The sequence below is a fragment of the Aspergillus lentulus genome, assembly GCF_001445615.1.
Source record: "Aspergillus lentulus DNA, contig: Alt08, strain: IFM 54703, whole genome shotgun sequence".
Lineage (NCBI taxonomy): Eukaryota > Fungi > Ascomycota > Eurotiomycetes > Eurotiales > Aspergillaceae > Aspergillus > Aspergillus lentulus.
This window is the reverse complement of record NW_028322118.1, coordinates 1477359-1495944: the sequence shown is the minus strand read 5'-3', so window position 1 is coordinate 1495944 and position 18586 is coordinate 1477359. Positions and strand designations below refer to the sequence as shown.

The window sequence follows — 18586 nt, the reverse complement described above, 5'->3', positions numbered from 1 at the left end:
CTCAAAAGGGCTCTCTTGAACTGGTGTGAATTCACTTTTCGGGCCTTGGCCGTGATATCCACACTTTCACAAGCAGGCAAGGGTCCCATTACAACAGTGGCTAGGATACCCTCGTGCATTCACTAGACCACTAGACTAATTGTTGGTTGAGTCAAGTCAATATCGCAGGGTTACATTGAGGCGACTCGCTGTATATTAAACATGTCTTCTCTCCTGGCGTCGAGGCCTTTGGGTCTCCCTTCCTTTGTAGGAACCCCGCTCTACATAAGCCGTTGTCCTCAATATAATTTGAAAAGCTCTTCCTGTGCTTCCCACAGTCGTGTTGGTTCTGACTTATCCATCGCTGTTGTATCATTCCTTTCCTGACAAGCTCGCCCCTCAAAGGTCATCAGCCGAACTGCAAAACCAGGACCGCGAAAATGCGGCAGTCTTTTTATCATGGTGCAATCTGGTCTGCTTTAGTCAATCTCGCATCAGCTGATGCTCCATCTTCTCAGCAATGGGCTGAGAGAGCAATCTACGTTTGTCTTCCTTGAACATTATCAGATAGGTCGAACGTCAAGCGGGACCGTCTCGGCTCAAAGTACTGACAGTGTCATCCATGTAGCAAGTTATGACAGACCGCTTTGCTCGCCCGAAGGGCTCATCTGACGCACCTTGTGACCCCACCAGGTACTGTGGAGGCTCTTGGACTGGCATCATTGACAGACTCGACTACATCCAAGACCTCGGATTCACGGCCATCCAAATCTCGCCGGTCGTGGAAAACATCCCGGACAATACCAAGTATGGCGAAGCATACCATGGATACTGGCCCAAGAATCTGTATGCTCTCAATGAACACTTTGGGACCGCAGACGAGCTTCACAAGTTAGTGAGCGAGGTCCATAGACGAGACATGTACCTAATTGTTGATGTTGTGATCAATGATATGGCTCAAGCTGTCAATGGTTCCATGAAAGATGACCCGTCTCTGAAGATTGACTATTCCCAGCTTTTCCCCTTTGATGATGAGAAGTACTATCATCCTTTCTGTGCCATCACGGACTGGACTGATCCTAAAATGTACAAGGATTGCTGGTTTGCGGTGGATACGGTTGCCCTGCCAGATCTGAACACAGGAGATACCTCCGTCGCCACAATGATCGAAGATTGGATCAAGCAATTTGTCGGTAATTATTCTATGGACGGACTCCGCATTGACGCTGCATTGCACATGGATGACGACTATGTGTCCAGCTTCTCCAAGGCAGCTGGCTTATTCACGATAGGCGAAGTCAGCAACGGAGACACAAGCCTGGTGTGCAAATACGAAAATTTGGTTTCTAGCGTCCTGAATTATCCACTCTATTACGCCTTGATCCAAGCCTTCACAGCAGGCAATATGCTTGGACTCGCTGAGAGTATCCGAGCCGTGCAAAAGGATTGCAAGGATTTCACACTTTTGGAAACGTTCGTGGAGAATCACGATCTCCCTCGCTTTGCGTCACTGACCAATGACACGACCGTAGGTTTGGATGATTGCACCAGACATTTTATATCAGCTAACAGGTACAAATTAGTTGGCAAAAAACGCGATGGCTTTCAACATTCTCTCAGACGGCATTCCCCAAGGTACGTTCCTCGGCAGGACAGGAGAGCCCCCAGGCAGCGCTGATAATTTCAACCAGTATACCAAGGTCAAGAGCAGCACATGCCGGGCAACTACACGCCTTTCAACCGAGGAGCCCTTTGGACAACGAACTATGATACCACGGGCCCGCTATTCATCCTCACGGCAACGCTAAACAAGCTCCGAAACCACGCCATTAGCATCGACAACCGCTATGTGACCAACCATAGCATAGAGCTTCATTCCGACAACTCCACGTACGCCACCAGGAAGGGCCCCGAGGGAGCGCAGATTGTTTCAATTTTCTCTAACCAGGGCTCAAATGGTGGCAAGTACCAGCTTGCGTTAAAGGATGCATATGCGCCAGGGACAGAGGTCATGGAAGTCCTGGGTTGCTCCAAGCTCACTACTAACGACGTAGGCAACCTGACCGTCGAGATGGACGCTGGTGAGCCAAGGGTCTTTTTCCCTGTCGCACAACTCAATAACTCTGGGTTGTGTGGCTTTGCGAAACAGAAGACCGTCTCGTCGAGCAACAGCAACAGCAACAGAAACAGCAACAATTCGGCTCAAGCCTCTAATAACGACAAGGACGAGGATAAGAAATCCTCTGCGAGTATCGTTACCGTTCCATGCCCTGGTGTTTTGATCTCTGGGGCAGCATTGGCGGTTATGAGCTGGTTTCTCTGATTGGCCTCCAAAGCCATCTTAGCTCATGTTGCCTGTGTGCTTGTATTTCTACTTAACCACGATTTCTTCATTACCTACTTCATTCTTTTAATCGTGCTTATGGCACCCTTTCTTATTTCAACTCAAAATGTACATATGTACTTCAAATTATTGATGGCTACAATTCACTTCTTGCCGGGTACTTGCATTGTCGATGTTGATCTCGCGTATGTCCACTGACTGGACTAACCGTACCTGGGTTAGCTCCGTAATTGATCTACTCCGGATCAAATCCATCCTGAGCTTCATTATTATCACCTTACCTTAATCTCCGAGTAGAAAATCCACAGCGGTACTTAACTATCAGATAGTGGAGTGTCAGAAGACGGAGGATCGTGATTTAAACGACAAACGGACGGAGGGTGGGACGGACGAATGATTCATGCCCGGCCCGCAAGAGGATGACCGAAGATCGCGGGAGGATCATGGCTATTCTCCATACGAAGGATATTTTAGAAAGAAACAAGCGCCATTTCCCTCGCGTCCAATTAGACTGGACAATATGTGGCTGTCGCCATACTGGCCACCGTCCGCCATTGTGGACCACGCTCCGTCACGAAACGATTCAAATGTTGTCAAGATATATAAAGGTTTGGCACTCGTTACAACCATGCTTTTTCAAACAGGATCAATCAACCAAGTTCAAGTTCACACTTTGAATAGCTATGGGAACTTCCAGCAATGATATATTTGTCTCGGTTGGCCAGGCTCTACATGATCATTCTGTCACTGGCGGCTTGGGCATGGAATGGCGCAATGTCAAGGAGGTAGCCGAAGGAGTATCCAGAATCCTACTAGCTAAAACGCTGCCGGAGATGGTAAGGACTTGAGAGCACTTAGTGATGAGCAGGCATGGATTGGATTTGACTATCCATTGTAAACGAATCCACGAGCTGGCTACCAGTCCTCATCGCTATCATACTCCGGTTTCATGACGTCCTTCCGAATTTGATCTAGATCCGCGTGTTCCAGCCAGCTACTATACCATTCCAGAAACTCAGGGATGGAATCGAATCTTGGGTACCGCCCGTTTAGCATAGTGGGATTCTCGCCGTCGGCGTGGAAAACAACCACCCGCCATGCCCAGTCCTTGTGGCTTGGATCAGAGTCCTCCACGAACCGGCGACAGTAGAGATAGGCGCTGTGCCATTTATCGTGTCCGCACCGGCAGCCAGTCCCGGTTCTGAAACCGACTCTCACCTCCAAGTCTTCATCGACAATCCCCCCAACGAAGTTTTCGTCGCAGAGGAAATATTGCAGATAATCTTTCAGCGCTTCTCGGCCCTCGTTGATATCAGGGGGTGGCAATGCAAGGACCGCCGGGTGATCCTTAAAGGCATAGTCCGTGGTCTCTGATACAAAAACAGGCCCGAAAGGAGCGATGCCTGAGCGCCGGAAGTCTGGATCTTGGACACCATCGGCATACTTGATAAAGGAACCCAGCTCATGGCAAAGCGGGATTTCGAACTCCTCGTCCTCCTCGTCGCGAAAGGCCGCCTCGTTACACACGCTTTGGACAGTCTCGAGATACATCTGACGCCACTCCTCTGATACCAGTGTTGGGGGCTGGACGCCATCCATGTACTGGTGGTATTGCGTTTTAACGTCCGCCAATCGAGTGACATTTCTCTCCTCGCGAGATTGGCGGGCTGGACCTACAGGGACGCAGTGATTCCAAGAAGTCTCGCCTTTGATTCCTAAATTAGTGCGCCAGTAGGGGCGCATCTTTTCCAGTTTTTCTTCTTCGGTAGGGAGGTTCATGGCTTCGATCTCGTCGATGCGGTCTTGGAGGAACTGCCAGTTCGAGGACTCCATTTTGGTGCGGAATCGTTGTACTGCCTGGCGCATGATTTCATCTGCGCCAGGGGCAGATGGCTGTGTGGTGTTTGCCATGTCTTAGTAGTAGAGAAACATGGATGGTGGGTTAACGGAGAAGGGGTAAGAAGAAAAGAAGCGAACAAGATTAAATGGTCACCGTGGTGTTGTGTGAGAGTGTGCCTGGCAGGCTGCAGCCTCTCTAGATTGCTTTCCCAACCTTTGCCAAGAGAAGGGGTCCTGATTTCAGTTATATAGTGATATTTGGCTTGTTAATCTTCCATCAGACGCGTTTATAAGTAGATTTACAAGAAATCAATCACAATGATGAAATGCTAGCGATATATGGCAATTTAGGCAGAGGTATCTCGTGATGGAATGTACCACGACCCATAAGTCTGAAGAATTAGAAAGAAGACACTGTATGACTCTAGGACCGCATGATGTATCCACAGCTACGACTGTTTCAGCAGGGAATTGTCGCTTTTGACTCCATATACATCACTGATTCTATAATCAACAGCGGCATCAGAGCCTGCCATTGCGAGCCCAATCCCATATGCTTCGTATATATTCATTAATCTAACAATATACAAACTAGCCTTTCTATGAACAAACGTCTGTCGAGTCTATCATGCGACATTAGCCTTGAAGAACTGTGGGAACAGTGTCCGCAGCTCCTCAAGGCTTCGAATCATGTATTGCGAGGCCGGAACCCGAGGGACCGGGAGGGTCGGTTCGACGAGGTGAACAGTAGTCCAGCCACGTTCCGCGGCGTGTTTGCAATTTAAGTGCGAGTCATCTGCCGATTATCAGCACGATACTGAGAGAAGGTCAAAGGGCGAAGAAAAGCGTACCAACGAAGTAGCACTGCTCCGTGCTCGGCACCCTGGCTTCAATCTCCGCCTTCTCATACATGTCCTGGGATGGCTTGCAGATGAGCGGAGGCCGCGAATAGTCGCAGAATGTGATGCCCTCAAACAGATCATCCACTTTCAGCAACTTGATGACCCGTTGGGCATGTGTGATATAAGCGTTCGTGAGCAGCCACATCTTCACTTTGGACTTGTCGATGTCCTCGAGTAACTTGCGCAATTTCGGATCTGGTTTGAGAATTTTGTCTAAGGGGAGGGCATCGTCGACTTCGCGATTGAATTCAAGGGGGTCAATGGTGTGATGACGTGTGAGGCCCTGAATTGCAAGACCGTACTCCTTGTAGTATTTCTGATGGAGCATGTGGGCGTCTTCAGCGGAGAGGGAGAGGTGCTTGACGAAGAACTGGTCTGCCACCGTGTTTAAGTTAGATGATCTCATCGCCAGAGTGCGTTCATGTCTAGGAGGGTTGAGGCAACTAACGGATCAATTTCTGCATCTCATCATGGATGTTGCATTCTGCGCTGGCCATGTCAGTCCTCGTCGGAGAGCGAGTCGGCGGGGCTCCTGACCTCGAGAGTAGAGCTGCGCATGACTCCATATCAGCCTGGGATTTGCGAAAAGGCAACAGGTAAAAGGAGAGATGCGTATACATACACAATTGTCTATGTCAAAGAAGAAAACTGGCCTTGGATCAGGATCAGGTACTGCGCCAGTGGGACATTCCGCAGTCGCCATTGTTCTCCGAGGGTGAATGATATCACTGAGAGAGATAAAGGGTCTATAAGAGAAAGATGAGGGAAGTGTAAACCTAGGTTGGATTCTGTGGTATATATGATAAGCCTGTAACATCAAAGGAGTCATAGATAAAGGAGAAAGAAAGTAGAGTCACCCCCCGCTATGATTCACAACTTCAAGAACCCATACACCCTCAACCGCGGGAACAACCGCCCGCATTGTAATTCCGTACAGAGCTTAGCGTTGACCGCCCCATGGTCACGGACTCACGACTCACGGACTCCTTACTACTCCTTAGTGAGCCTAGCGTAGCTTACAGTAACCCGTTCGGACTCGAAAGCTTGCATTCTGCTATTTTTTTCATTCTCCCTTGACCACGTCAAAGGCGAAAATACACCCCGACTTTCCAGCTCAACCTTCCATGTTTCCTGTTGATAGAGTGATCAACTCATCACAGGTGAACTAGGTTTAAAAGGGCTTTTGGATTTACAGGTACTGCAAGTACCCGAATAAATTACTCCCTTAAGCCAAACCTTTCGCCCGTGGAGCTTCAGCATTATGGCAACTCCCGGGACAGCTCAACTCCAAGCTGCAGCTATATCAGCTAGCTTACCGGAAAGTGAGCAGGTGAAGGAATATGAAAAGATTTTGAAAATTAGCGACGACATCTTTACTGGTGCTCACCCTAGGTTGAAAGTTCCCCAGCAATTTGTGCGCAAGACCGCATCTCGAAATGCCCCTAATCCCTCTACCCCAACAAGACAAGCTCAGGTAAAAACTGCTGGCGGTCAAGTTCCTTTTCAGGGTAATCCATCTCAGTCCAAGCCAGCAGCTGCAGGAGTCGCGAGTGCGCAGACCCTCAAAAACAATGCGTCATCTGGTGTGACCAGCGCGCCTCAGTCGACGCGTATTGTTCCCAAACCTACGTCGGAGATCGATCCGATCTTCTTGACCAAATCCGATGATCTAGTTAGAGCGGAATTGCAGTTGCAACGACAGAGAGTGGAAAGGGCGTTACGAGAACAGCTGGAACAAAAGAAGCAAGAGTCCCGGCAGCGGGCCGCCATGCAGGACGCGAAGCCAGACTTTGATGTCTCTGAAGTTTTGAACAAGGCCTTTGAGCTTGTTCGACCTTCACCATCCATCGATGTTCCTGGGCCCAATGGCATGGAAGCCCCCAGCGACTCGTATGATGAATCCTTCGACTCCAGTAGAGCCCCTGACTCTCCGATTCAGCAGAAGCCATCTTCGGCGCCTCTTTCTAATTCAGAGGAAGTTGCTACTGAAGCTCCAGTAGAGAATTACTCAGATGAGTTGCAACGGCTTGAAGCCCTCAACAGACCTGCGTCGGATCAGGAAATGCAAGATACTTACCCCGTTGCAGACCGTCCAAGGCAGTCCCAGCAGGCTCAGGTAGATCCCACGAACAACAACAACAACTTGCAGCCCATTCAACAGCAGGCGGATGCTTTCGAGGAGCCCGAGTATTCGCCTCCAGCTCCAGGTATACCGCCTATGGAAAGCGCAGACCTTCCACAACCGATCGAGCAGAGACAACCACATACGGACAAGCGCGGTGGACAAGACCAGGGGCCGCCTCGTCCGCATCAAAATCGTCGCAAAACAGTATCACCTAGGGATAATGTGAGGGTTGTGCGCAATCATATCACTTCTCCTGCAGCACCGCAGCCGTCAAGAGTCTCCCCTCTGGCCATAGCTAAGGTTCCCACCATCCATCACCCCAGAGTCCGACCAGTAGACCACAGCTCTAACCGGATGCAGCATGCGAGACAGGATCTTCGGGCTGCCAGTCCTGAAATTCCGCCCCAGCAGTTGATGCCGAGGAAACGTAGGAGACTACAGGAAGACAGAAGCCGACCCGGCCCAGTCTCTTACAGATCGCAGGCAGGTGGCAGCATCGAGGCATATATCAAGGAAGAGCCTGTCTCGCCGCCGCCTTTTGCTGACACGCCACACACAATCCAGCCTCAAGAAAGGCCGATCTATATTGACATTGCCTCGCCTCGTCCTCCATATACGCCAGTGTACGAGAGGATCGAGCCGGTGCGGGAGCCTGCATATGAGCTCGATCCTTATCATGAAGCTCATGTTGAAGCCGCATACCCAAGGACGGTTTCGAGGCTTAGCGTTCGGCGCCCGGTACGCGATGACCAAGATCTACGGAGGGTCGCAAGTCTACACCAGGCTCGGCAACCTGAGTATGCTCGGGAGTACATCGAGCGACCCAGTTCTCGCTCGCTGCGCGCTGCATCCTACGCTATTGTGGAGCGCCCTCCGCAAGAAAGAGTCAGGTATTTTGACGAACCGCCTCAAACTTACGCCAGACACTACGCCCCGGCGGTTGGATCGCCGACATCGCCGCGCTACCAAGAGGCCTGGATCGAAGGAAGTGCGACGGCGCCTCCACGGCGGATCTTGATAGACGAGCATGGAAATCACTATCGTGAGAGGACTCCACCGCCAAGAATGCAAGCGATGCCTCCACCTCCTGGTCGAATCCCGCGAGGCGAGGTCTACGATGACGGCGCAGCACCGATACGTCCTGGTGGTAGCGTTCGAGCAGTCTCCGTTGTCGAGGATCCATATGGTGGCCGGAGATACGTGCAGGAAATGCCACCTCCACCAGCAGCTTATCGACGGGTAACGGAATACCCTCGGCCCGCTCCGAGCGAACGGCGCAGTTACGTGACGCCACTGGTTGATGACAGAGAGCCTTACCCACGCAGCAGTAGCGTTCAAGTCGCCGGGTATCCTGCGACTCGTGCGACCTACGTCGAGGAGACGGATCTCCCGCGCGAAAGGGTCATCAGGATGCCAAGTGTGCGGCCCCCTGCTACCCGATATGAGGAGCCCCGGGAGATGATCCCGCGGATGGGAAGCGTCCGCCCAGCCGAACGAGATGTAAGTGTTTATGTAGACGATGACGCTCGACGGCCAAGAGAATATATCGAGCGACCTGTTTATGTTGCGCCACGCCCTCTGGCGAGAGAGGAGAGGTACTATGAAGGGGAGCCCGAGCGGGTGGTCCTCGATGGGAGAGAGGCAGTTCATCGGGTTTCCCAGCGTTATTGAGCACAGCACCGGGTTGATTCATTTGCATGTATGGAGTATCATCACAAGTTATCTTACTAGCCTCTAATGTACACTGTCTCTATGGACATGAAAGGGTATTCGAGGATCATTCCACTAGACCATCCTTGCATCAGAAATACCACTACAGTATTAGAAGGAATGACATGGTATTTTCCAAAACACGGAGGCTCATCATCTGCAAGGGTATCGGAGTAGAGGGTTAGATATGTAGTTAAAGGGTAGGGTCCCTAAGCTGGGTAGTATAACTCAGGCCACATCTGTGCATGGTTCAAGCACACAGCACACAGCATACATCCATACTGCGTCTTTCATGCAAAGGTAGACACTTTCACAGTGGAAGACTGCAGCTGCAGCTCCTCTGGACGATTATAAAAGTCCAGTCGCTTAGCGGTTCTCTGCATCGGTGAGAATCAACAGGCAGAATTTTGTTAATCATTGCGTGTGTTGGGCAGTGCACATCCCATGGTCAGGACCCCTAGGAGTATGTTCTAGCCTTGTAGCTTCCACTAGGCTTAAGGCCTAACTATGGATATGGTTAAGGTATGTTTGCACGAATTATAGCTGTAGATGATCGCTAGAATGGATGGAAAGGAGACGGATGTATATGCAGCTGAGCTCGGACGCATGGCAACCAGGGCAGTGCTGAGGCATCATCCGGGGAATAATTTGCGGAATTGATTCCAGTTGGTTGATACGCATGTGCCCATTTGTTGGGTTCCTTGGGTTTAAAGTGCAGTTGGAGTTACCTACCTGAGGTAGACACTTTCTATGATGTACATGTAGAGTACCTAGTCGACTCTGTTGTGAGACAGACCCACAACTAGCACTAGCAACGATGACGTCGTTGATTTTTGGTCGATGAGGGACTTGGATTGCTAATTTTCCTTACAGAGATACTAATAACTGAGTCTTGAGACGCATAGTTCCTTGTCGTTGAGGTTTAAGTATGAAGGGCTGTCTTACTGAAGAGCGATAGTTGCTTTGATGGCGCCCAAGCATACCTTTAAGAGACATACCTTCCCTGCTGGGCTGGGGATACCACGGAGACATCCTCCAATTGCGCTACAGGGCCCTTGGTTTCGATTGAGTTGGAATAATCGAATTTCATTGATATGATTGGCATTCTTCGGGTAGATCCATGGTGCTACTTGATCAGGACAAAAACGTAGGGAAGATGACCATGACACTTGCTGATGATCATGGAGAACACGAAAAAGGACGTAAATTCCCGAATCTTCGCTGCTTCTCTTGGAAGTATGGGGGTAGAGAGGTATCTCATGCACCGTACTGCTGATGTCCTGATTTGGGCTCCCCTTCGAGTTCCGGGTGGAGCACCCAAGTACTTGCATCGACAGTAATAATGATGAGATAGACGGGAACTGGTGACGCAAGGCCTCGTATACCGGACTTGAAGTAACTACCTAGAGAGGGTAATTGTGAAACAGATATCAAGACCTCTTCCGACAGGAAGAAATCGTCCCCGTGTTATTGAAATGAAATACGCTGTAAGAGAGGGATTGAGTCCCACTTCCATACCGTCCCTTGAGGATCAGCCATTGTGGCATGTTCGAGTGGCAAATCATGTATTACCAGCTGTTGAGTCGACAATAGTACCTTAGTACTGTATAGAATCGGCAGGGTAAACATAAACAGCTCATTAGGAACAATGGATTCCTTCAATTCCCGAGCAAATTCAATTCGCTCGACTCGAGGGCCGGAATAACCGGGCGAGGTAGGAACTCGCGTGCACTGACATGAGTTCCTTGGTAATTGGACCAGATTTATGACATGAATATTAATTATCGGTCGTTGACCTACGGAAAGCTATCCTCACATGTGGTTGAGAGGATGTGGTCATAACACAGCAAGCCTGCTGTGCGGAGTGCAGACTCCGTTCGGTTGAGGTGTCGACCCCAGCTGTTGCTGAAGGAACGCACGTGACTGCCATTTTCGCTTGGAACCCGCGAAAGGGAATAGCGTGTGGGCCGTGCAGGAAAGACGAATGCGAGAAGACCAAGAGATGACAGCCCATATTCGTACAGCCACACCTTTCTCCCAGATCAGTATGGCTCTGTTGATCTCTTCCTGCGGGATCGCTGTTTGAAGACTTGCGTATGCGAGAGAAAGGAGGATTGTCTTGAAAACAAGTATTAGAGCAACAGAATCAGTGGGGTGCCTTAGGATATAGATACGTAGGGTATCTGCCTGAGGCTGCCTCCTCTCTAAAGCAGGAACCTTGAGACCTCAAGGACCCTTAGAAAAACATTATTATCATCACTATTGTAGCCATATTGACCCCAACGGGTCAACGACAGTCCTACAATCATCATGATGATTATAATTGCTTTGTCGGTGATCAAACCGTACTTTGTCCTGAGCCACTCGTAGTCTAGACGCTGGACCAGACCTTTGACCCGCATCTTCCGCCTTAGGGAAAGACAAGGCCACTGGGCTGAGAATGATAGCAATCTGCGAAGAGAGTCAAGATCAGATGAATAGAGTAGCTCAATTGTTCACGCTCTATTTACTTTCTTTATCTACTATCTACTAGATCGAACTAGCACAGGAAGAATCTTCCAAGGAGCCTCGAAGACCAAGCAAGACCCGTTCCCAGTCCGCCGTAGACCAACGAAGGAACCTGAATTCAGCCAACCCAGACCGTTCGAGGAAAATACCTTCAGCGCCCAGAGCTGTCTGTCTCTGTGTCTTTCTCTCTCTCTCTCTCTCTCTCTTCCCTCTTACTCACATTCTCACTTCCTCACTTCTCTTCCTCTTCCTCCTCCACTTTTCCCATCTATTCTCTTCTCTTCATTGACAATTCTTCCTCCTCTTTTGGCATCTTTTCTTTCCTTTTCTCTTTCCCTCCTCTTTTTCTTTCCTTTCCTCTCCATCTTCCTCATCCTCAGCTCCCCACTTCGATACCCTTGTCTCGTTGATCGAATTGCTTGCCTTTTCCCACCATTCCGGTTCCATTACGCCCTTGTCCACCTACACCATTCCATCCGACGCCGCCCTCCCCCAATCATCCCTGTCGAGAACGGCGACTTCGTCCTTCTTGAGATAGATCCCTCCTCTTCTTTCTCTTCACCAAATTCCTCCCGGATCAACTTCCGCCATTTCCCTCCTTCTGCTCCCCCTCCTCTCTTTCCCCTCGACTTGTTCAAGGGGTCAGAGATTCGATCTATTCTTGTGTCATGCACAAGATCTCCAATTTTACGGGCCAGGCCCGTCATGGCTGGGAGCGGATGACACCTACCTTTGGCATGTCTAGACCTCATACTGACATGACCTCCCACACTCTTCGGCGACCGCACGGCGCTCCTCCTATGACTCCTCCCACCGGAATCGATCCCACCGTCAACCTGTCCTTCAATGTCCCATTCTCCTCCACCCTCGCCGGTCCCGATATCGATGACGTGATTCATGCGAGTCCCGGCGCCCTTCAGCGCTGGTCTTTTCCTGAAGGCACCCCGGAAGGAACGCCGGTCTACAACCTACCCGTCCACGCCAGCAACGTCGAATCTCTTCGCAGATTATGCCGTCAGATTACGGAGTCCAGTAACGGTCGGGTTGAAGCCCTGGTTACGTCTTCAGAACCCAAGTCGGTTCCATCATTGCAGAGGCGACCTCAAGGCTTGGTGACCAACGTCTGCGTCACGGGTGACGGAGAAACTGTGCGCAAGATGCGGGCAAAAATTCTCAATGAGACACCCATCTTACTGGTATGAAACGAGCTTTCGCTGCAGAGCATCATATCTAGGTGGTTGTAATATTCGCTAACTTATCTATCTTCCTCAGCGCTGCGCGACCGTCGACGTGGACATACATCTCATTATGGATGGATCGACCAAGGGCGTTCGATCCAGTGTTTTGGAACACCTGGATACGTTGGCCGCCTACACGGGCACCGACATTTTCCTACTGAGCCCCAAGTTTCGTGATTCGGACAGTTCGGTGGTTTCATCCTACGGATACGCTTCGGACAATGGGCTGGATCATCGATTCCGGGTTTCCATCTACGGTGACATGGAGAGTGCTGAGCATGCCAAGACCAGAGTCTTGATCATGATCGATCAAATTGTAAGTTTCCTCTTGTGCAATCAGATGATCTGGGCACTAATGCATCGCTAGCTGAAACGTCATGTGGATGCCATGAGATTGGAGTTGACCATGCACACTTTGGTCTGCGGTCGGACGCGCAAGAACATCAAGCTTATCGAAGCGGCTACCGGCACGGCAATTTACTTCCCCCCACCCTTCCCACGGATTTTTGGCTACACTCCTCCAGGTGCCCATCGCCGCAGTGAAGATGAGGTGTACATTACGGGTGATACCCAGGAACAGATTGCTCGTGCCAAACAGAAGTTGCGGGAGTTGGTGATGGGAGTTAAGATCTACGTCAAGGATGTCATCGTCAATTCTAGCAAGATTGACAACATTCTGCTTGACCGCCTCGACAAGGTCCGGAAGGTGATGGAAATGAACGGTTCCTATGTTCTCTTCCCGCAACTCGGCAGCCAACGGGGCCTTGTGCGTATTCAGGGCACCGAGGTTCTGCACGTTGAGCGCACTGTGCGGGAGATAATGGCTCTGGTGCGTTGAGCCGTACAATCTCTGACCCTATTTGATTCACTTTCTGACAAATGTGTAGGCCGGTCAATTCTACAGTGCTTCGTGGTGGATCATCATGCCTGACCCTTCCCAAGGTGGCTTCCGCGCTCCTTCTGCTGCGGATATCCGCACGATGTTATCTGACATCTGCACCAATTCGGGCGCCGAAGTCAGCTTTGATAATCTCACTTTTACCATCAACGGGTCGGACGACGCGGTAAAATCTGCAATGATGGTTGTCAATCAAATTCCATTTGTGAAGCGAAGCCAATACCAAATGCGCGTCAAGATCGAGCTTGCAAATGAGCACAAGGAGTTCGTCAGTGGAAAGAAGAACGGCAAGATTAATAAGATCATGGGCCAGAGTAAGTCTTCTCGACCATTTCAACCCACCGTTTGCAACGTCTCATTGACCTTCTTCAGGCAACGTTCAAATCATATTCGATGGCTTTAACGAGTACAACTTCTACATCGACGTCTGTGGCAATCAATATGAGTCCACGAAGAACGGACTTGATCTTGTTGAGCAGGAAATGCCTGCTTCCATCTCTTTCCATGTGCCGGATCAATACCACAAGCGGATCATCGGAATCGGCGGCCAGCACATTCAACGCATCATGAAGAAGTATTCCGTCTTCGTCAAATTCTCCAACGCTATGGACCGCGGCGGTATGGGCAAGGAAGATGATGACATCAAGGTCGACAATGTCATCTGCCGGACGCCAGCTCGTAATGCCCAGTCTCTCGATCTGGTCAAGCAGGAAATCATGGACATGGTTGAGAAAGTTGTAAGTGGTCGATCTTGTCGTCAAAGCCCGTTAAATGTTGGTCTTCTAATAGCTATCCAGGATGCCGAATACGTCTCTGAGCGTGTGGTCATCAATCGTTTGTACCACCGTGAACTGCTTGCCCGCATGACCGAGATCGATGAACTTGAGAAGAAGTGGAATTGCAAGATCGAGTTCCCTAGCACAGAGCTCGCTAGCGATGTTGTGACTATTTCTGGACCCGAGTATCAGGTCCCTCAGGCTGTTGATGCCTTGCTGGGAATGGTGCCAGAGAGTCACGAACTTCTTTTCCAGAGCTCTCAGGAATTGCGTGACTTTTTCAAATCTCCCGAATTCCGCGAGGATGTCTGCTGCAAGTTGAAAGAGCAATACGAAGTTGATACTTCGGTGGACGCAAACCCCGAGTCGCCAATCTCGGAGACCGGTTCGGCCTCCTCAAACTTCGCTCCCGAGGACCGTGTTGTGCTCGGGTACACGCGCAACAACGCTGGTGGCCTCAAGGATGCCATCGATTTCTTGATCTCCCGGCTTGTCGCCCATGGCCTTGATGCGACCACGGTCAAGGGTGCAATCCCGCGCCCCAAGTCCGACTCGTTTGAAGAGTCCCTCCCGTTCTTCGACTCGAAGCTATTGCAGCATGCTCCCACGCCCATTGTTACCGACTCCCCCACCCGGCCCAACTTTCCCGATGAGACGAGCGAGCGTGGATCGATTTTCGAGAGACTTCGGAAGCCCGGCAGCATCTCCTCGTTTTCTTCTTTCATTGGCCGTAAGAACCATTCGGCCTCTCCCGGTTCGTTCTTCAAACATGCATCTAGCAACGCGTCAAAGGCCTCTCTTGTTTCCATGGAGTCCCGAGACAGTGGCTACCGCAACCCATGGAATGACTCGGGGGTCAATCTACCCGAGGACGACTTGCCTGTCCTTGGCAGTTCCCACAGCCACAGCAGCAGCACAAACGGTTGGCCAGCACGTTTTGATACCAAATTTCCGTTCGGTACCGCGCCGGGCGACATGACTCCCAAGCATGATCCCCGCGCATCTTTTGATAGTGGTCGTCCTAGTACTTCCAATTCTACTTCTGGATACCCGGCTCCTATTGGGCCACCGCGTTAAATCAAGATACCAGTTTGCAGCACTATACCCCAAGGCACTTGATCTGCTGTTTCGAGAAGTTTGTTTTCAGCGGTTTTGTTTTTCCTGTTTTCGGTTTCTTTCCCATTTGATACCACAGACAGCATGCAAGAGGAATCGTCAGGAGATTTCGTGTAGGACGAAAATGGAGTATTGGCTGCTCTGTTCTGAATTGAAAGCCGTTTTACTCCTGCGTCTTCTCTTTCCCAAAACCAGCCTTTCTGCTTTCTCCTGATTAGTCTGCGTGCGATATGTTTTGCGTTTCTTGTTTCGTGCTTATCCCGGGGTGTGTGGAGAGACGGCAATGCCGATTTTGTCTTTTACATGGGAAACACATTGGAGGGTCGAATCTTCTTTCAAACATTCAATATATGATACCAAGTGGAATGATGGTGTATGGAGGTGTTTGCATGTCTGCTCTTTCTCTGTCTCAATCTGCTTTCTTCTCCATCACGGAGTTGAAGACTGGTTCTGTTTGACTGCTTGATGTTGGATCGTTTTATATACCTTGATGCACACGGATATCCCAAGACCTTGAAGTGTAGACAGAATACCAAGTGACTGCTTTTCTGATACTCCATGCACCCTGCTTCATATACTACAGATAGCCTATGACAATTTACCATCATTCATGGGTACGATCGAATGTAAGATACATTATTATCCAGTCACTCCCCGACCAACGAGAAAGAGCGCAAGTCTAACCCGACCTGCAGACCGAATGCTGCAGGTACGCACATTACGCAAGGGGAATCATATCACACAGAAGCGGCAAAACAAGAGAAAAGCGGGAAATATCTATCGACATGATCGAATCCTGCATGTAAGGCACATGCATCTGGCACTGGCAGTTGCCTCGAGCACACTACGATAACGTGTGCAGTGCATTGCATAGAGCAGTAGAAATGAATGACGGAAAACGAAGACCAACGGAAGTATCAAAAGGCTAGACCGATGGTTGATCGGCGGTGATTGGGACTCGAGTAGTAATCCAACTCGCTGTATGCGAATTGTTGTTGCTGGCCTTCGTAGATGGTGGGGTAGGGTCTGTCGTCGGGGATGGACATGGATGTGGATGAGACGGCTGGCGGGGCGTGTGAGAAGAGGGCCCGGGACGGAAAGGCTTCGAGGTCCTTTTCGGATGGGACAGTGGGATTGCGGTCTTGTGTGCCCCGTGATGGGGGTGTCCTTGGACCTAAGCCTGTGGTGGTTGTTGTGCTTGGTGCGGAAGAGACGGCCGTCGAGCCGCTGAGCGTGCGTGTGCGGATGCGAAAGGCGCTTGCGCTTGCGCTTCCGCTCGCACCCTTTTCGGCTCGGGATTTCGAGGGGACAGGGGGAGAGGTTTTGTTGCCTGTTTGGAGGAGCCATTGCGCGACGCGGCCGGTGCGGGATGGAGTGGTGTTTGGGGTTGGGGTTGAGATGTCGTTCTCGGAGAGGGTGGAGGACGAGGGATTGGATGGGGATGTTCCCATTGATGATGGGGAGTTGTCGGTAGGAAGAGGTGGTAGCGGCCTGTCCTGCAGGGGAGTTTTGGGGGGTGTCTTGGGGGGTGTCTTGGGGGCCACTGCGATGGACGATGTTATATCGCTGTGTTGGCGTAGAGGCATTGATCCGTAGCCAGCCGAGAAATTCAGCCTGGTATGTGTTGGTGAGAACAAAGCCTCGCTGAGGCCGGTGGCGGTCGATGTACGCGCCGAGAAATGAGGTATCCCAGAGCTTGTGATTGAAGATTGCTTGTCCAGAAGCTGCTCCAAGTTGGCAAGGGAAGATCGACGGGACCCTGATCCTACGGGTTTGCGGGCTAATTGAAAGGATGATGAAGAGTGATGATGAGATCGAGCGCGGGAAATACGTGAAGGTTCAGTGGGAGAGACAAGAGCTTTTGCAGGCCAGGCAAGAGATCGTCGCTGGTCCTCCTGTGAAAGAAAGTCGTCAAAGGTTGGCAGATCTGAGAGGCGGTTGCCCGGCGTGTGAATCTTCAACACGAGAGGTTGAAACTCCGCTGGACTGGAGGCAAAGGATTGGAAAGTCTCGACTCTTCTGAAGTCTGTCGGTGCACTGATCCTCAATGGGGTGGTGGACTGCCGCCTCAACGACATGCTGGCCCTGTTGGATGCCCGGGAGGCGATGCTTCTGCCCTCCGTTATCCATGATGGAAATGATGAGGTCCGAGGCGGAGGACCTGGGCTCGGAAGGTCACCATAGACCACCAGCTTCATTGGAGGCACGAGATGAGGCTGAGTATGACATATCCTCATCTCTCGTTCGACGCCTGAATTGCAAGACATTAGAGTGTGTTGATAACATATACCGTCAGGAGAGGAATAAATACCGTTCGACTTCATTGCTTTCTGGTAATGTGAGTGGTGAACATCACCTTCAGGGCGCAGACAGGACAAGCAGGACGCAATCCAGCCAGTGAACACGGATCCTGCTTGTTCAATTGCCAGCCTCATCGCCGTCCGAGCTTCAAAGCTGTTGCTCCATCACTTCTTGGAGATACCGACAGAGCTGAAGGGTCGCGAAACAATAAGTGTTAAACATGAATGATAAAGATTGAATGACCACAAGCACAACGGTAACAGACAGGCCAGCTGATATTCACCACGCAAAACTTTAGAGAGGCTGGAAGCTCTGGGCCAACGACTCGATTTACTCAACCAACGACAAAAGACCCCTGCGTGGGGAGGTCCATCCATCATATACATAGGCCCCTTAGGCGAGCGACAACAAGCACGCAGCTCAGGATGAAACGGAATAGCGATCCTGCATGATGCAGCTGCATCTAACCTGATTCAAGTAACGCCTGCTGCGCTACGCAAGCTGTGATCAACCGATAATTTCCCACGAGGCTCAAAACATGGTCGTCAGAACCAGTCACAGCGGTTTGTGGGACACCATCTCGAGTAGCGTGTTGGATCGTTGATCATTGCTCAGGCAGGATCTGCATCTCATTTGTTGGCAGCAGCAGAGTAAATCACATCGACTGGCTTGGATCGCCGACAGTTCATCCCACGACGGGCTAGAAGTGACGGTGCCTGACTGGAGAAGTGATGGTTGATTCTCCCGCTTTAGTGGTGGGCGGCGCGTAAAGAGGCACCGCTATTGCTCAGCCGCAGAAACTAATAGGTTTCTATCACTACCACGTCGCCAGGAGACAATAATAGAAGTC

General features: G+C 50.7%; 6 protein-coding genes across 6 annotated transcripts; 3 read left to right on the top strand and 3 right to left on the bottom strand.

The window, feature by feature from the left end:
• Positions 1-419: 419 nt before the first annotated feature.
• On the top strand, positions 420-2302 carry ALT_3749 (alpha-amylase; the record flags this gene model as incomplete). Its single annotated transcript, XM_033556320.1, has 4 exons — positions 420-521; positions 608-1507; positions 1563-1614; positions 1671-2302. 4 exons carry the CDS (start codon positions 420-422, stop codon positions 2300-2302), a joined length of 1686 nt encoding a protein of 561 aa, XP_033412211.1.
• Positions 2303-3238: 936 nt separating this feature from the next.
• Positions 3239-4234, bottom strand: ALT_3748 (uncharacterized protein; the record flags this gene model as incomplete). The annotated part of the gene is made up of 1 exon (XM_033556321.2): positions 3239-4234. One exon carries the CDS (start codon positions 4232-4234, stop codon positions 3239-3241), a length of 996 nt encoding a protein of 331 aa, XP_033412212.2.
• Positions 4235-4788: 554 nt separating this feature from the next.
• On the bottom strand, positions 4789-5767 carry ALT_3747 (putative pyrimidine 5'-nucleotidase; the record flags this gene model as incomplete). Its single annotated transcript, XM_089599628.1, has 4 exons — positions 4789-4958; positions 5014-5439; positions 5513-5636; positions 5687-5767. 4 exons carry the CDS (start codon positions 5765-5767, stop codon positions 4789-4791), a joined length of 801 nt encoding a protein of 266 aa, XP_089455966.1.
• A 558-nt stretch (positions 5768-6325) lies between these two features.
• ALT_3746 (uncharacterized protein) lies at positions 6326-8860 on the top strand (the record flags this gene model as incomplete). Its single annotated transcript, XM_033556323.2, has 1 exon — positions 6326-8860. The coding sequence occupies one exon, from the start codon at positions 6326-6328 to the stop codon at positions 8858-8860; it is 2535 nt and encodes an 844-aa protein (XP_033412214.2).
• A 3215-nt stretch (positions 8861-12075) lies between these two features.
• On the top strand, positions 12076-15396 carry ALT_3745 (KH domain protein; the record flags this gene model as incomplete). Its single annotated transcript, XM_033556324.2, has 6 exons — positions 12076-12603; positions 12680-12961; positions 13013-13474; positions 13533-13857; positions 13916-14280; positions 14341-15396. 6 exons carry the CDS (start codon positions 12076-12078, stop codon positions 15394-15396), a joined length of 3018 nt encoding a protein of 1005 aa, XP_033412215.2.
• Positions 15397-16352: 956 nt separating this feature from the next.
• Positions 16353-17633, bottom strand: ALT_3744 (uncharacterized protein; the record flags this gene model as incomplete). Its single annotated transcript, XM_033556325.2, has 1 exon — positions 16353-17633. The coding sequence occupies one exon, from the start codon at positions 17631-17633 to the stop codon at positions 16353-16355; it is 1281 nt and encodes a 426-aa protein (XP_033412216.2).
• Positions 17634-18586: the final 953 nt, after the last annotated feature.